Below are 14,206 nucleotides of genomic sequence, written 5' to 3' on the forward strand. Positions count from 1 at the left end.
CTATCCTATAAGGCTGCAGTACAAGAACTAGACTCAGTTTTATAAGTAAAGTCAAGTACGCAATGCTGCTTCTTTACTTTTTTGAAACCTTCAGCAGTACTGATTTCCAAATCACTTGGGAACTCAGTGGGAATAGCTTTGTATTTTTAGATCAAAAACCATCTTGAAAATACAATCCGGAAAAACATTTCAATGCCTATCAGAAGAGTTTCTCTTCCTTAATAACAACAGAAACAACGAAAGTATTTCCTGAGAATACAGAGTTTCAAAAACCAGTTTTGTGGGTGTGTGGAAAGACACAGTGGAATTGCATGTGATCTTGCAGAGAGCTGGATGTACTGAGAAAGGCTGTGTTGACTATTCTTACGGATAACACACAAACTTGAGGCAGTATCTGGTAACAGCTGTGATCAACTGTGATCAACTCCTTCCTTCTGCACCCATTTTACCTCTCCTGATTGACAGGTCTGCTGTAGGTAGATGTCCTGATCCCCCCTAAGCTGGACACCACAGAAATGTGGATTACAGTGGTTAGCTCTGCATCTCACGATATGGATGCAGCCTTTCACTTCAGTTATACATGGCCAGGAGTTATTAGGACGGGACTGCAAGGGGTGTATGGGCTGCAATGGAAAGGATTTGGTAACATCAACCTCTTTACCTTTCCATCACATCTGACAAGAGACCAAGCAATGTTCTCAAGCCAAAATAAGACCTAAAAATGTAACAAGATTACAAAACTCAGGTAATAGCACAGCACATACACTAACACAGAAGGTCATGCTTCAAATACTACAAATCTTGACTTTTCAAGTGTACAGAATGATGAGAACATATCAAAACCTGTCCCATACTGATACCAATGGGAACAAAACATGCTTCTGAGTTGGTTATAGTCAGGCTTTCAGTCACTTCTTTCTTAACACCCTTTGCACACCTTCCAACTCTTTGAGATTCAGAGGATGATCTGATACTCATATTTTTTTACATTCAGGTCAAAGGGAGTTCACTTATGTTTTTCAGCAAATATAGACATAGATTCCTGATTTTCATTTTCCTAATAACATTAAAACTTGAGAACTACATGCCACCAAGCAGCTTCCAAGTGGGCACTCATTTTCAAGTTTTGGTCTGAAGATCCAGAGCTGCTCCAGATCATGTCCCAGGTGTACTTTTAAAAACATTTCCTTTCTTTCTGCTCTTTGCTGGTGCACCCCCAGCTGTGTTCCTGATTTGCTTCCCTTTTACACCATGGCTCTGAGTTATCTACCTACAGTCTTGTCTTAAGAGCAGAATGCCTGCACAGGCCTGCAAACTTCCCATTTCATCTCTCTTCTTTTCTGTCCGTTCAGAATCTCTCCAATCTATGACAACCCACTGAAAAATCTATCACCTAAATCCAAATTGTGACTTCAAAAAACACCCAACCAAACCTCAAAACCCCTGTACTTGTTTGAACTGGGGACAACTACTGTATTTTCCAGATGCATAGATTAACCAAAAGTAGTTTTTGCTAACATGTTTTTGTTTCAGAAACACCATTGCTAAATTAAGGTGAACTTAACAAAAAAAAGGGATATGGCTTTCTACCACTGTATTCATAAAAGATCTGAACCAATCAATGGAAACATACATTATGTATGTATAGGAGGCATATACAACAATAATTTATTTTTATTAAATGGGTCCTTTACCTTTCTGCCCATGACGACTGCTAAATTTATCTCCAATTTCTGGACGTCTGCATTGCCTCAACAACATTTTGATCAAGAAAGCATCCTCTGCATTTGATGAAATCATTACTTTTTCAATGTAAGAATCAGTGGCGCCTTTGTACCTAGTAAAAGAAGCCAAAACATTGGTTTTACTTCTATGAACAAAACACAAGTTACAGACAACTATCTGTGTCTTGGTAAGCTCCTGACCAAACTATAATCTTTAGGGAACTTACATATGAAGAAAAAGGATTTTATATATATATATATATATTTACATGCAAGTTCCAGAGTACAGCATGTTTCTGGAAAATAAAAGTTTTAAGAGTTGCAATAGAAACTAACAGAGAATTAAGCTGAACTTGTAAAGGACAAGGTATGGGCTTTTTTCCACATGAGCTCTTCTTGGCAGCAAAAGCTTCCTCATATATTACCAATTCCTTGATCTTCAATTAAACAAACAACAGCCAAATACAGTTATTGTTGAAGAAGAGAGTTTTCTAGAATTGAATATTTTTTCAGACAATTTTCCTTCATATAATTTGCCCAGCTCTGAAATTATACGGCAACATACGTTACTGGCACATCCTTGTACTGTGGCTGCTGAGGCACACTGCTTCCTTCCAGAGGTGTCTGGGTCACAGTTGGCATAGATTTGTTCACAAGAACTTGCTTATTTTCTACTTTTTCACCTACAGAGAACAAGAAGAAAACGCACTATGAAAATGTATCTGACTGTGTTAGAAATACATTTTAAGCTTTAAAAAAAAGAAAGATGGAAGACAAACTGGAAGGAACATGCCCAAGAAGTAAGCTCTGCTGTTTTACTAAAAATTGAATGGTAAGGGAATCACTAAACCAGTTTTCTTTGGTAAATCAAAGCAGAACAACTTGCGTGCTGGGTGCACTATGATAACAGCTATTCAACATAGCCGGGGTCAAAAGTCTGCACCTGAAGACTTTTGCAAAAGCATCTGAAGTCGTATGCTCTAAGTAAGGAGAAAATTAACAGGGAACACTTTCTCATTATTGACCTGACAAATTTTAGAAATTCACACCTGAATTTGGGACAGCCCATCATTCCACAATAAGCTGTGCAAAACTACTGTCAGTCTCCTTGTATTCACATATTTCTATTGATACTGGTGTCACACATAGCTTCTCCCCTGCTGCATTCCCTTATCCTGCCCTTTACATTTGAAAACCAGATCAGGAAGATGCCCAATGATACAACTGCACACCAAGCATCTACCGCCCACCTCCTCCACTAAATTACACTGAACTTCAGCCTGTGTCTCTTCTGTCCATATGAACTATCTCAAACAGATTTTTACCTACATGCTGAGAACAGTCTCAATCTGGAGTCCAGCCCAGTCCTATCTATCCTAATACTTCAGAAGATTCTTGCCTTTTTTTTCCTTAATTAACTTTGAAAGCTCCACTGTGATGTGTTAAGGAGCAAAATTGACCCAATTGTGTACTATAATGGAATTAAGTTTAATGCCCTTTAAAACACCTTTCTTACTAGATCTTAGCAAGGTCTATTAAGCCATTTTTTAATTAAAGGATGACAGTATGGGAGGATTCTTCCTCAAATCTATTACTATTGGAAAGTTATACACCTCTCTTCACATTCCTATTAATTTTTTTTATCTCTCTCCAAACATCTTTCTAAAGTGTTAAAACCATAAGGTTTTACTTCCTCAAATAACTGCATTAACTGACATCTTGCTAGGAGATTTTGATGCATGTAATCAAAATAATAAGGAGTCTATCTCAATCCTTAAGAAGACAACAGCACATGATAGACAAATAGTGAAAAACTACAGTATTAAAAGCTTGTCAGCTTGGGAACATAAGAATACAAATTCTAATGCTTCTGTAGATTCACATTATTAAAAACTCACTCTTCTACTTAAATATAAAGCTACTTTCTTCTTGTATAAAAGTCCCCCCAATTACTGGTAACATGCTACTTTCAGGAACTAACTTTTTTTACATTTCCCATCACAATACTGTTGTCTTCAAGACAAAAAACTCCCAAGAGGCTAAGTATAACACAAGGTGCACAAGAAATACTGACAGAACATTATTTTCCACTTTGACTATGAACATGCCCTGAGTGAACATGCAGTTTGACCTACCTGGAGAGCAGATACCATCAGCATCTAAAATCTCATGGCGCCAGATGGGTTTACGGGTAGCTGCATCCAGCATCGGCCCCATCACTTTATCAAATGTCTGATTCGTGTATCGCTTCAGCGTACACTTGGCATTCTTGTACACAAGACACCTTCCAAAGCCTAGAATGGAACACAAACTCATCGGCCTAGGAATTCAAAGATCCCTTATAACACATGACCAGGATAAAATCTGACCTAAGGAATAGAAAATATTCCTTATTAGTTAGATTACTCATTGGCTTGAATAGGCATAACGTTGTACACCATGGTGCACAACTTAAACATCAGATCATGTACGTTACTTTTTTTTAGACGCTGGACTACAGTCCAGTTCTGAACTGTACTAATCTGCTTCTGTATCTCTGCACACATAATTTCTCTTGAAATCACTGAATCTCTTGAATAATTTGGTGGTCTTCAGGAAGATGTATCATGGGACTGTAATAGGGTGAGAGGAGCACCTCTTCCTTTCATGAGTTCTAAGAAACATGAACTTTTACTCATGTTTGTGGCTGGCATAAGCTAGTCTACTAGGAAAGTATTAACTGAGTGTTTAGTATAATCAACCCATTATTCTTTTTTTCCTCACCTGAAATTACATGTACTGTTATAAAATTAGTGGGTTTTAGATGAAAAAAGTAGCATCTGTGGAATTTCTCTCTAAGTACAGCAACTCACCATGATACTAAAGACTCTAATCACATTTAGAATTACAGAGAGCCAAGAACAAGGCTTGCTAATAATCCTGGGTTGTTTTAGCTCATTTAAAAGATGGTTGTAGCCACATACAGTACATCTATACCTTCAGATTATGTCAAGTAATTCCTGACAAGCACCACAGCTCTCCCTGTAAATGTTACCAGTCTACCAGAAAAGAAAACATTCAGTTTTAAATCATGCCTGTTGTTGTTTTAGAAAAGGAGGCATAAATTAAATGCAGCAGACATTAATGCCAAGGATACATGTCTAGGAATACTATTACTGCTGCCTAGCAACTAGGAGGAAGGGAGTTTGGGGAGGCAGGGGGAATAAAGTGATGGAAGAATCTGATTTTGGCCACCCGAAACTAAAACCAGCTTGATCACTGCACTGTGCCGCTCTCAGAGGAATTTATGGAGAAAAGTGAGAGAAGAGAGACTAAGTTTTCAGAAAACTCTCCTCCAGGCCTCAGCAGCATTGACATGAAGTGTTGAAGAAGTGTGGACAGGGAGACAGGCTAGACCTACACAAACATGGGTCACCGTTAGTTAACTTTCCCTTTGGTACTTATGTACTTTTACTTAAAATACACTGCACCACAGAGTTGGTATAATTTTTTAAGGAAGCAGGTCATTAATTTAGCTCTGGAAAAACACTAAATTATTTTGCTTTAGACAACACTATTATTTTCTCTCAGAATGTCGGCAATACTGCTACTGCTCCCTCACCAAGCTCACAAAGACACAAACTGCCTCGGGTTCTATTCCTTTCCTAAATACATTCACAAATCTAATTTCATCTACAGCTTTTGTTACTGGTCAAAATAATGAGATTTCTCTGTCATTAATGAACAAAGGTTCAGGTAAACATCTAAAAAGCAAGCTTAAGAGAACAAATTAACTCATGCCTTATGATTTTTGTAACCTAAGTATTTACACCTTTTTTATTTAAGGTCAGAAGTTAGCCTTTTTTTCTCATAATATCCAGACTCAGAATTTAATATGCATGTTGGCATCTTCACAACACTACTGTACGCGTGGAGTTATAATCACTAATCATACAGAAAACCAACAAGAGCATTCAAAGCAGTTTGGGAATTCAATCTCTTAACTGGAGATCTAATGCTCATAACTGCATTAAAAGTTACTACAGGATAACACTACGAGAAAACAAGTTTATTAGAATATATATTGGAACACACACTGGAGAAGTGGGAAAGAGTTGATGGATCTTACCTCTGTCCAAAGAGGCTTTATTTAAGACAAGAGCATCTTCAATATCGTAGCCACTGTAGCTCATCACAGCGACTGTGGCGTTCTGTCCAGCAGGGAGTTTCTCAAAATCTATCAGTTCTATTGTTTTTGTTTTTACCATTGGCTTTTGTGGATAGGCAAGGAGATACATCAGAGTATCTATCCTGTTTCTTTGATTGTATCCAATAGTACCTGCATGTAAAAGGAAAAAAAAAAAAAAAAAAGCAGTGAACATTAGTGAGTTTTCTAGGAATGTTTTGGCTAAAAAGTTAACAAAATGCAAATTAACTAAAATCACACAGAAATTCTTCAAGAAAAGAAGGGGAAAAATAATAATTCAATCCAAAACAATTTTATATTATTATATTTAAATACATAAGTAGTTTCTTAATTTAAGCTCCCAGAAAGAATTATTTATTTTCTCTCGAACAGAGAAAACCTAAGCATCAATATAAAAAGAACAACAAAAGAAATAAAAGCCATTTGAATAAATACAGATAAGATTTTTTTTCTAATTACAACACTGAATCCTGCAAGTATGAAGTCTGCTTTTATTGTTCTCATAGCCACCGGGTTTGTGGTTTTTTGTGGAGTTCAACTGGTGTTTCAGAGACCTGATCCAAAATTTCATGACAATCAACAGAAAGACTATCACTGAGTTCAAGAGAAACTGTGGATCAAGCTCTTAATCTTCAACAACATATTTCCTTCCTTTTTTGGGCAATAATTAGTTCAACAGCAGCCTGTGTTAGAATGGGACAAAGTATTAACGAAGCATACCGCTAGCAGCAGCCAAGAGTGATTTACTTTCTAAAATTAGAAGCACCACTGATAGAAAGACTATAGTAAAAGTCCACTTCTGTATTTGTCTTTTTACATGAACTTAATTTTAAATTTACAGTTCAGAATTCAACGCTTGTATAGACCTCCCAGCTTGAGACTGAAATTTTTGGCCCTGTCCCATCAGAATGCCAAAGTGTCTCCTGAAATCTGAGGAAAAAATAATTAAGACCCAGCAGGGAAACATAAACCGTTGTGTAGCAGAACAGAAGTTAAGGCAATCATATGTTATTGGAGTTTGCTGTACCAGGACTATGCTATGTCTCTAAGCAATTAAGAAATTACAGTCTGAAAAGTTAACATTTTAAAGTTTTAAGTGCTAAACATTCTGCAGTACTTTGCTCTTAGGATGTCTTTCAAAACCTTTCCATTTTGTCCTGCAGTTTCAGAGCCTGGCTGCATTCTTGGAAGGTCAAAGCAGTCTGTGTATAAGGAAGATTTCACATGGCCAGGAAGCACACCTGAACACAAACCTGCTCACTGGTGAGGAGAGCTTCACATTTTACATGCACCTACTTGCAGCTCCCATTTACATAAAGTGTCTAGAAAATCAAACTCCAAAAAGAGGCATTTCCAAAGACCTATCCTGTGCTTGCCACTAGGCTCACTCTTCTAAACCACAACAGGTCTACCCTTCCCAAGGACAAGAATGGAGAGATAGCTCAATAGCTACTGTCTGAAAATGAACTGTTACAGCTGGCCTGGACTTTCTCAGGTTCTAGAAAGTAGATTCAGTGACACAGGCACAGAATTTTAAAATTACAAGAAAAATCTGGTAGAGTTGACAGGCTTGTCTCTTGCTTTAAAGCAATTGTTTTTCTGTCTTTTTCTTGTATAATGAAACAAATCCTCTTCAAACAGTATTTTCTGTCTCCAGTGAGACACAAGCTGGTAAGGCCTGGATTCCTCAAGACTGAAAACATTTGCAGTCCCACCCTGCAAGGCCCCACTATTTCTGAAATACCCTGAGATTTCAGTTAGACATTGTTCCCATTGTACTTTTGACTCAACTCCCCTGATTTTCCCAGTATACAGATCAGAAAATATACTTCCAAATTAAAAACTTAAGAGGTTTAAACCATTATTCCCTTCCGCAACTAGAATTTGTATGCTTTCAAGGTAGGTTGCAGTGAAGTTCAGCTTAAAAGTCTCACAGATAGGTACATTTTCCTGATGCTGAGAGAAATCTTTCCAAGAGAAATTCATACCAAACTTAACTTTCAAACTGCTTGCATTTTTTTTCTCCTCTGATATGCTTATACGCTACACCTGCTATGGTTCACTGGTTAAGGATGCTAAGACAGGATGAAGTCTGGGGCACTAGTTTTATCTTTTACACTTTAAGGGTGTCCTTTATACCCAAATAACAATCTAAGTCCCCTATATATCAAAGATTTGATATACAGATTAAAGTGGAAGTTCCCTATATATCAAAGATTTCAGATGACGCTTCAACATATTTCAGATAGCACAAATTATTTCTCTTCAGGTGTTCCACATATTTCAAAACTGGTATTTTTATCAGAGGTTCAGATAAGCCTAACAGAACTGCTAATGTCTGGGAGCCAGAAGCAACTGATATTCCTGAGATTCTGAGCCTCAATAATAGACTATATTCAGGCTACTCTTCAGGAGATGAATGCTCTATCAAATGGAAAAGATATACTTATATATCAATGACAGATCCTAGCAGGAAAGAAACTGGTTAGAGAATGACTCCAGAGCACAAATTAAATAAATTAGCCAAAAAACATGGCATATATCAGCAATATTATTCCTAATTGCTGGGATTTAATGGTTATACAAATAATTGTCTCTCTAAACTGGGCTAACAAACCACAGCCTAAAACCACAATCTGCTTATTTAAAATAAAGCAGCAGGTCTCTTCAGAGCCCTCTGTGTGGGCGCTGAAATGAAGGAAGTTACTAGCTTTATTTCTGCTTTCTCTCTGAAAGAACAGAGCCCTTGTTTGCTCCAGCCAAACAACCAAGCAAAAGTAAAGTATAATTAAAGTTCACCATAACAAACCCTGCTCACAATGACTTGCATTTATAATTATCCCATCAGCAAGAACCAATTTTTTTTATTGGTAATTAGCCCTGGTTAAAGCAAAACACACAAGGTTGACCTGGATACAACAAAGATAATTTTCTTGCTTTTATCAGTACTTGATATATTGTAAATGCATGTGTGCATTCTTTCCTTTTTTTTTTTCAATTCCCTGACAGGTTTTTTTTTTTAAGTGCCATTTGAGTATCCTTTAGTGTAAAATAATCACTGCAAAAACACTATCTACTGATATTTAGCATAAATGAGGCATTGTTATTCTGATGCTGAAAGTTTTGAGAACTCTCCAGAACAAACAGCCAGCATTAATAAAAAGCATTAATTCAATTCTCTGGTGTATCACTTACAACAACATTAAACTGTACAATCAAAATTACCAAGGATAGAGAAATCAATCTACTAGAGCCAAAAGGGCTATTACTGCACATGTCAAGAAAAGAATTGCTGTAATTCTGTATTTCCCCTGTTTTCACCATGGATTTTCTAGGATTCTGTCCTTTTACATGAGCACAAAGCAAGGGAGGAAGAAGTACAGTTTTTAAATGCTGCAATAAACCTTGCGGAGGGGGCTCTGACTCCGCTCAGACAGATTGCCACAGTACATGCATTAGGTGATCTGGATGGTAGGTGCCAGAAATATTCTTTTCACAGTAGAAAGATTAAGGAGTGGGTTAAAAAGATTATGGGTAAAATGTGTGTGTGTGGAGGGGAGCTCATTTCTGCGTTAGCACTTCCATGCCTACTACCAAGGAGAGGAGAGGTGTCAAAACAAGGTCGTGGCACAGAGCACAAACAATCCTCAAAGAGCAGTGGCAGAACAGAACTGTGGCCAGAGTGCACGCAGATCCAGCTGTGATGACCAGCAACAGCTGCTTTTGCTTTGAGTTTTGTTTAGATTCTGTGCCCCCAGGCTAGCTGTACAAAATTTGGGAAGACTCTGGCTCTCAGTCCACCAAAGAACTTTCACAACTGTCAAAACCCCCCAGCACTGAGTTCCTTGAAGCATATTTATCTTCTCAACTCAATTTTAACACATTCAGCTGGCGACAGTACAAGGCAGAACAGTATATAAAGGGCTTTGTTACTTCACAGAAGCAAAGCAGAAAGTACATGATACAGTAACAGGCTTTTTTTGTAATATCAAAGTTTTTGCTTCATTATAAGCTTCTACAACAAAGCTCTCACCCACCTGTGTCTGTCCCCTCAAATACTTCCTTTTCTTTCAGAGGTTAAAGTAATAATCAACACCCAAATCCTCCTGTTCTTAGTCAAGACTTGTGTTATGTCATATGGGTTGAAGCTGCAGGGCTCAGTTGTGCTGTGAGTATACAGCTTGCTTTGCGTACCCACAGCATCACTTACACAGCAGCACATGTGCATGTGCAATACAGGGGATTACTGGCAGGAAAACTGTATTTTTTCATTCTTCAAATTAAGCTGTTACACAGTCACAGATGTACAATGTGTAAAACTGACCAGGTTTTTATGTTTTAATGGAATTAAAAAGCTCAGTTTAGAACTATTTCTCTAACTATAGAAGCCTTTGATCCTCTGAAGCATTATTTTACCAACACATTAAATGCAAACAGTACAGACTCTTGTATTTTCATCTTAAGTACTTCTTAGATTTTAAACTGCAACTGTTAACCTTGCACTGAAATGTCAACATTCAACTGAGGTCTTTGCAGCTGCTGTTGTATTTACTACCTAACTTCCTCTCAGTCTTACAGTTCAACCTGCAACATATGGTAAATAATCTATGCCAAAATTGAGGGGTTTTATTTCAATTTAATTTTACTGAAATCCAGTTTGGTCATTACGTGCAGCTCTAGTCCTCCAACAAGATGACTCATCTATGCCTGAAAGGGAGATTCCAGGACATGTAATGCTCTCCAGAATAAACATTACGATTTCAGGACCTAATACTTATCAGGAACACTGGATTACAGGCCTCATTCCAATCTCTGATGTCCATGCTCCACTTACTTGTGCTTTCACACCTTTCCTTAGCTTGATGTTGATTAAAAAAGAAAAGACTGTCCAAAGCTGCGGGGACAGCCCTGTGATGTGGTCAGAGGGGGTGGGTCTTGAGACAAGACAAGACTCCTCTCCCAGTCTGAACCCCAGGCTCCCTTCACTGCTCCAGGTTTTGACAGTCAAGGGAGGGACACAGAGGACTTGGACACGAGACTTTCCCCATGGCAGTGTTGGATGAGGAGCTGCTCTGCAATTTCAGTATGGAGAAAGAAAGCAATAAAGGTGGATGGTAACTTAAAGGTTGGGGTTTGAAGCTACATTACATCACATAAATAAGCAGAAAAAAGTATGTGCAATGTTTCAGGAACACCCTCTAGGTCTCATCTGATCAGTAAGTGTAGAGAAAAATCATCTCTGCCCCCACATATTGCGACTTATGGTGGCTTTTTTTAAGTAGTTATTACAAAAAGCTTCAGGTGTTTGCAGGTACTTGAGACAGAGCAAAATAAAGCTCAAGTCATGTGCCAACTTTAAAAATTTACTTTTATCTAGCTGCTTATTCTTTGAGTCAGGTGTTTTGTCATAACAAACTGAAACAAAGGCTTTTTTTATTGCTCAAGATATTCAATGGCTTTTGTGCTCCTAGTGTCAGCAGGAACGTCAGAGGATTGTATCCAAGGAGCTAAATGTGCAAGACCTAGGGTCAAAGCAGCTGAATACACCAACCTCAGAAAACACAGACAATGAATTGCAAATGACACTCAAAACAAAACGGGGAAAAAAACCTTCACACAGAAAACTACAAAAGAACTCCACAGATACTGAATTGGCTTTCTGTACACACTGATCCTGCTTAACTGTGTGTGGTAACTTACCAAACCTTCTGAGACTAATAGTCATAAAATAGAGACTCAGAGGTGGGGGAAAGATAATGGGATGGGGGAGAACTGTAAGGAAAAAAGATTGCATTGCTCCTCTTTCCACCCACCCACCTTTTTTTTTAAATTTAAATAGAGAACATGCATCTTGCTATTTTCTGTTTTCATGTGCTCAACATGATGGTTCAGCATAAGGCAGTTACTTTGCTATTAATTCTGCTGGAGAAGTCTCACAAAAGGTGTAGTGTTTAGGCTTTGAACACACAGCACAAAATAAATGGTTTAGTAAACCTAACTGAAGTGGCAGCTCCTTCATGAAACAGAATTGTGCTACTGTAGCTCCCAACTTGCAAGCAAGCCATCAATACAAGCCACAAAACCAGCCTGTAGAGCACCAGTCTGAATGCAGCTGTCTGAATTGATGTATGACTGCTTAGGCTCCTCTGCCTTGATCACAGGCCATAGACTTGGACAGTGTAATGCTGACTGTTTCACTGACTATTAAAGAAAGGATTAGAACTTAACTGCTGTTAATTACCCTCAGCATCAAATTTACAAAACAGTTGGGTTTTAATGACCAGATATGACACTGTCAAATAAAATAATAAGTAATCAGAAAATTAATTTTGTTTCAGTGCTTGCCCTCTTCGTCCAAAACAGCAAAAGCAAAAAAAATCTAAACCATGGCTGCAGAAAGTGTTCAAATTATTAACAACTCTTTCACACTTGAGTCTTCTTATTCTCTGATGCCAATGTTATTTATTGATGTATTTATTTTTAGGACATTTACTCAACCAGTCAAAGAAATGCTCCTTAATCTGTGCTCTGTCTCTCTTTGTGAGAACAATTTTTAACTCTTTTTTTTTTTGTCTGGAAACCCACAGCACATTGCAGCATAAAGAGAAGAAAAACTCCACCTTGCCAATCCTGCAGATATGCTGAAAACTTGAAAGTCACAACAATTTCCAATAAAATGCAATAGAAAACACATAAGTGTCCCAGTTTATTAAAATTTTCTTTAAAGTGTTAAGAATTGTAGATATAGTCTTCATTAAGTAAAACTGACTGGCACTTTTCTCACATTAATCTTTCCAAGTTTCAGAGGTAAACTCTTTTTTTTTCTCAAACCTAAAGAAGTGCTCTTTTACTTTTCCCAGCAAAGCTTTTATGTGAATCAGGAAGGAAAGAATTTTTGTTTGTCACTTTTGCTACATAGCTTCAAAAACTACATAACACTTCAAAGAGAAATAAAAAGTGAAGTCTTACCCATGGCTTGTTTCCCCATAGCACACTGGTAAGTGTTTCTTGGGGACTGGTTGTGGTGAGGATATGGAATCAGCCCAGCACAGACACCCAGAAGCGTGAAAGGCTCAATCTCCAAATGGGTTGTATCTCTTAAAAGACAGAGTACCAATTATGGCAGGCTTGTGAACAAACAACCTCAGTAGAATTTATTAAATTTAGCAGTATCTAGTAACACTTCAAATTCAATCCTGTTCAGGAGAATGTAAGTTAGTAGGACCTCAAAACACAGATTCACTACAGGATTTTTATTTTTATTACAAAAACCCAACAACTTTCTTTTGGTTATAAGTGTTTCCACATGAAAAGAAATGAAGGAGAAATAAATCAGGGTTTATGAAATTCCATAATGGAGGAAAAGCCTCCAGATAATGACAACCTGAGGGAGCTCAGTAAAACAATAAAACATCAGTTTATACAGTAAGACACAAAATGCCTTAAGGAATGTCTTCTCATGTAATGAGAGCCCTCCGCATCAAATTACTAATCTCAGAGATCCAGAAATCCACTGGGGAGATGGAAGAAGGAAGAGCACAACAAATTCAGGTATTAAAAAATATTTAGTTTTCCAAGGTCAGCTATATCAGTTAAGGAGAAAACATCTGTCTCCAAATCAGATCCACTGCCATAGGTACATGACATAATACAACACTATTTGAAAAGCTCTGCAAATATTTTGGAAGTAATTATGTTGTTAAAAGACAGTACTGATGAGAAGTAAAAAGACAGAGAAAAGGAGTAAACACAGAGAGACAATTTGTTCTATCTGGCATGAGCTTCAGAAGAGAAAGTCCATGCTCAACAAAGACAAATCATAGCATGCATTGGGATGCAAGTGGAGAGACTAATAACTAAGAATGGTGTGTACAATAAAGCTTGGCTGGAGCAGATATGAATTTAAACCAAAATAAGTAATTAGGAAGTGAGGAATTACAAAATACAGATGATTATAACTAAACCTATTCAAAGACTATCTTTCATGTCCTGGATTTATTACAGAGACCTTGGGTTTATGCATACATTGCTTCTCCCAGACATCCAAACCCAATGCAATCTCAAAATCTCATCTTTAATGTTTGACTTCTCTTGGAAGTATTTTGGAAGACTTTAATTATTTAAAGAAATTAATTTGATTACTTAACTTCAGGATCTTGCCAAGGAAGTGACAGAGAAGTCTTTATTATGGCAATACTCAAAAGACAGCCATGCACTGTAAGCTCAAAAAGGCTAAGGAATTACCCACAAGCACATAGAGACTGAAGACAAGTGCCAGCAGTAACTTTACGGGTAA

At 37.5% G+C, this 14,206-nt stretch overlaps 1 protein-coding gene across 2 annotated transcripts in view; it reads right to left on the reverse strand.

The window, feature by feature from the left end:
* POLR3B (RNA polymerase III subunit B) overlaps window positions 1–14,206 on the reverse strand; it is a 71,928-nt gene that overhangs the window by 21,666 nt on the left and 36,056 nt on the right. For both annotated transcript variants that reach the window (XR_005258892.1, XM_038153303.1), the window contains exons 19-23: window positions 12,880–13,007; window positions 5,833–6,042; window positions 3,860–4,018; window positions 2,290–2,407; window positions 1,695–1,837 (exon numbers count right to left, since the gene is read on the reverse strand). Coding sequence is in view for 1 of the 2 variants with exons in the window: in XM_038153303.1 (XP_038009231.1) it covers window positions 1,695–1,837; window positions 2,290–2,407; window positions 3,860–4,018; window positions 5,833–6,042; window positions 12,880–13,007 (758 nt within the window). In the remaining variant the exon portion in view is untranslated. The remainder of the gene's footprint in view (window positions 1–1,694; window positions 1,838–2,289; window positions 2,408–3,859; window positions 4,019–5,832; window positions 6,043–12,879; window positions 13,008–14,206) is intronic.

This window comes from Motacilla alba, chromosome 1A, assembly GCF_015832195.1.
Source record: "Motacilla alba alba isolate MOTALB_02 chromosome 1A, Motacilla_alba_V1.0_pri, whole genome shotgun sequence".
NCBI classification, from domain to species: domain Eukaryota; kingdom Metazoa; phylum Chordata; class Aves; order Passeriformes; family Motacillidae; genus Motacilla; species Motacilla alba.